The 3,136-nt window shown below is 44.4% G+C and overlaps 1 protein-coding gene across 1 annotated transcript; it reads left to right on the top strand.

Annotated features, from left to right (window-relative positions):
- The first annotated feature begins 785 nt into the window (after positions 1-785).
- Positions 786-2,645, top strand: LOC116866032 (cationic amino acid transporter 3-like). The gene is given in 3 exon segments (XM_032854644.1): positions 786-1,197; positions 1,200-2,150; positions 2,153-2,645. Coding segments are annotated over 3 exon segments (1,782 nt in total). The 3' UTR covers positions 2,572-2,645.
- Positions 2,646-3,136: the final 491 nt, after the last annotated feature.

Raw genomic sequence — 3,136 nt, 5'->3', positions numbered from 1 at the left:
CAGTGGACCAATATTTGTATTCTAACCTTAGATGATATTTTAAAAATGATTCTGTAATTGTAACAAGGTCCACTCGTCTGTGAATTAATGTGTCATAACTCATGCTCAAGTACCACGCATATCTTGTATATGAATAACTGCACAGTATATTCATGCCCTGTTGTGTCTTATAGCTTAATTAGTACATGAACCTACATGACTTAGATAAACTCAAATAGGATTATGTCCTGTGGTGTGCACAACAGGAGAATGTGGGGAGGTATTTGACACTTACTTGGGGGAAAGCCTGTTGATTTTTCTTTTTCTTTTTTTTTTTTTAAGATTTTATTTTTTTATTTGACAGAGAAACAGCAAGAGAGGGAAAACAAACAGGGAGAGAAGGAGAGGGAGAAGCAGACTCCTTGCTGAACAGGGAGCCCAATGTGAGGCTCGATCCCAGGACCCTGGGATCATGACCTGAGCTGAAGGCAGACACTTAATGACTGAGCCACCCAGGTGCCCTGCCAGTTGATTTTTCTTTGATATCTTTTGGTGTTAGTTTCTGTGATACTTGGGCTGCAATAGGTGACATGTGACTTCTGAGCATTGGTTGAACACCATTGTTGAGTAAATATTTATTGTTTACTTAGGTATATGTAGCGACAGCACATATAAGAAAAATATGAAGCAGCAGCCTGAAGCCTGAGCGATGGAACTCGGCAGCCCCAACCCAACTCCACTTAACTCAGCCTCACCGAACCTGGTCTGAGACACTCAGCAACCTGGACTTGCTACAGCTCTCTGATATGGAATCCTCTTCAATTCCAGCTAGAAGACTGTGTCAGGAACTGCACAGATTTGGTCAAAAACTGGTACGCAGACGAATGCTAGAGCAAGACATGGCTAAGCCTGACTCTGACAGAAGCCTGAGCACTCTGGATTTAGTGGCTCTGGGTGTGGGTCGCACAGTGGGTGTAGGCGCATATTTCCTGGCTAATGAGGTGGCCAGTAATCAAGCAGGACCATCCATTGTGATCTGCTTTACGGTGGCTGGCCTAACTTCATTGTTGGCTGGACTGTGCTATGTAGAGTTTAGTGCCCAGATTCCCCATCCTGGCTCTGCATATCTCTACGCCTATGTCACTGTAGGTGAAATCTGGGCCTTCATCACTGGCTGGAACCTCATCTTCTCCTATGTTGCTTGTATGGCCAATATGGCTTTGCTTGGATTTCAGCTTTTGACAGCATGTTTGGGTACCAGATCTCTCGGGCCCTTAGTGAAAACATCTTATTGCATTTTCCCCAAGTCCTTGTAAAGATTCTAGGTTTCTTTATTGTGGGCCTTGTGTTTTTGCTCATTGGATTACTGACTTTGAGGTTTAGGGAGTCGATGCTGTTAACCAAAGTGGTCACATTGGTGAGACTTTTGATTCTCAGTTTTGTCATTATCTCTGGTTTCATTAAGGGGGACCTACACAACTGGAAGCTCACAGAAGAAGACTACAGAAAGGATGAACTCAATGGCACCTTTAGCTTGGGCCCTCTGGGCTCTGGAGGATTTGTGCCTTTTGGCTTTGCAGGGATTCTTCATGGATCAGCTACCTGTTTCTATACATTTATAGGTTTTGATAACATTGTTACCAGAGTTGAAGAAGCCCAGAACCACCAGAGTTCCATCCCCATGGGCATTGTGATGTCACTGCTCATCTGTGTTTTGGTGTATTTTGGTGTCTCCGCAGCCCTTACACTTATGGTTCCTTACTACCAGATTCAACCTGGGAGCACCTTGCCTGAGGCTTTTCTCCATATTGGCTGGGCCCCTGCCTACTATGCTGTAGCTTTGGTATTCCTCTGTCATCTTTCTGTCAGGCCTTTGAATTATGTGTTCTCCATAGGTCAGTTGATATATGTAATGGCAAAGGATGGCCTCCTGTTCTCTGTCCTTGCGAGAATCCATAATGGCATCTATAGGCTCATCATGGCCACTGTGATCTTTGGCATTATTGCAACACTCATGGCATTCTTCTTCAGACTTGCTGATCTTGTGCACCTCGCATCAGTTGGGACCCTGCTAGCTTATTCCCTGATGGCTTTTTCTGTTCTCATCGTTAGGTATCAGCCTGAGAGTGAGAATGGGGAAAATCAAATACACGAGCAGGAGGAGCACCTGCAATAGAGAAGCTGACTCTACAAGGACTACTTTTTCCAGGCAGCCCCACCCCCACTCCACTCTCCGGCCAGATTGTCTGTGTTTGCTCCTCACTGCTTGTTCTGCTGCTGACTCTCCTCTGCCTGGTGCTGGCCCACTGGCCAGGTCTGTTTTCTGGAGACCCAGTGCCGATCACTGTGGTTATGCTGCTCCTGGTGCTCATCACTGGGATCACTGGGGTCATCTGGAGACAGCCACAGAGCTCCACTCCTCTTCACTTTAAGGTCCCTGCTCTGCCTCTCCTCCCACTCTTGAGCATCTTTGTGAATGTTTGCCTTTTGACACAGATGTCAGCTGTTACCTGGGCCCCATTTAGTATCTGGATGCTGATTGGGTTTGTTATCTACTTCATGTATGGAATCCAGCACAGCCTGGTTGCATAGCCCCACTGAAGTAAGGGCCCAAACTCTAGACCTTGAACTCAGCAGTGCCAATACATATTTGATTTGACATCATCACCCCGAATGCTGTCTGGTCCTCTGCACAACAATGGAGAGTACTCCTGAGCACATGTAAAGCTATGCCTCCCATGGCATGTTGGTGGGAGAACACTAATAGAGCTCTGTATTCATTCTGTGGTGAAGGATGTGTCTTTACTCTTCCTCCCCCCCTTTTTTTTCTGTCTCCTTTCATTTGTGTCTGTAGCTGCTTGCTGGCTTTAAAAAATTATTATTAAAATAAAGTAGAAAAAATGTTTTTGTTTTCTTTGGATAAATATCCAGTAGTGGGAATACTGGATCGTATGGTAATTCTATTTTTAATATTTTGAGGAATCTCAGTACCATTTTCACAGTGGTTGCACTGATTTACATTCCCAAGAAGAGTACACAAGGGTTCCTTTGTCTCCACATCCTCTCTAACACTTTTTGTCTTTTTAGATGTAGATATTCTGACAGGTATAAAATGATATTTCATTGTAATTTTTATTTACATTTCCCTGAAGTTTAG

Source organism: Lontra canadensis, unplaced genomic scaffold (genome assembly GCF_010015895.1).
Source record: "Lontra canadensis isolate GAN:19392208 unplaced genomic scaffold, GSC_riverotter_1.0 scaffold9, whole genome shotgun sequence".
Lineage (NCBI taxonomy): Eukaryota > Metazoa > Chordata > Mammalia > Carnivora > Mustelidae > Lontra > Lontra canadensis.
Note: the sequence above shows the minus strand (reverse complement) of the source record. Positions and strands in the feature narration are given on the sequence as shown.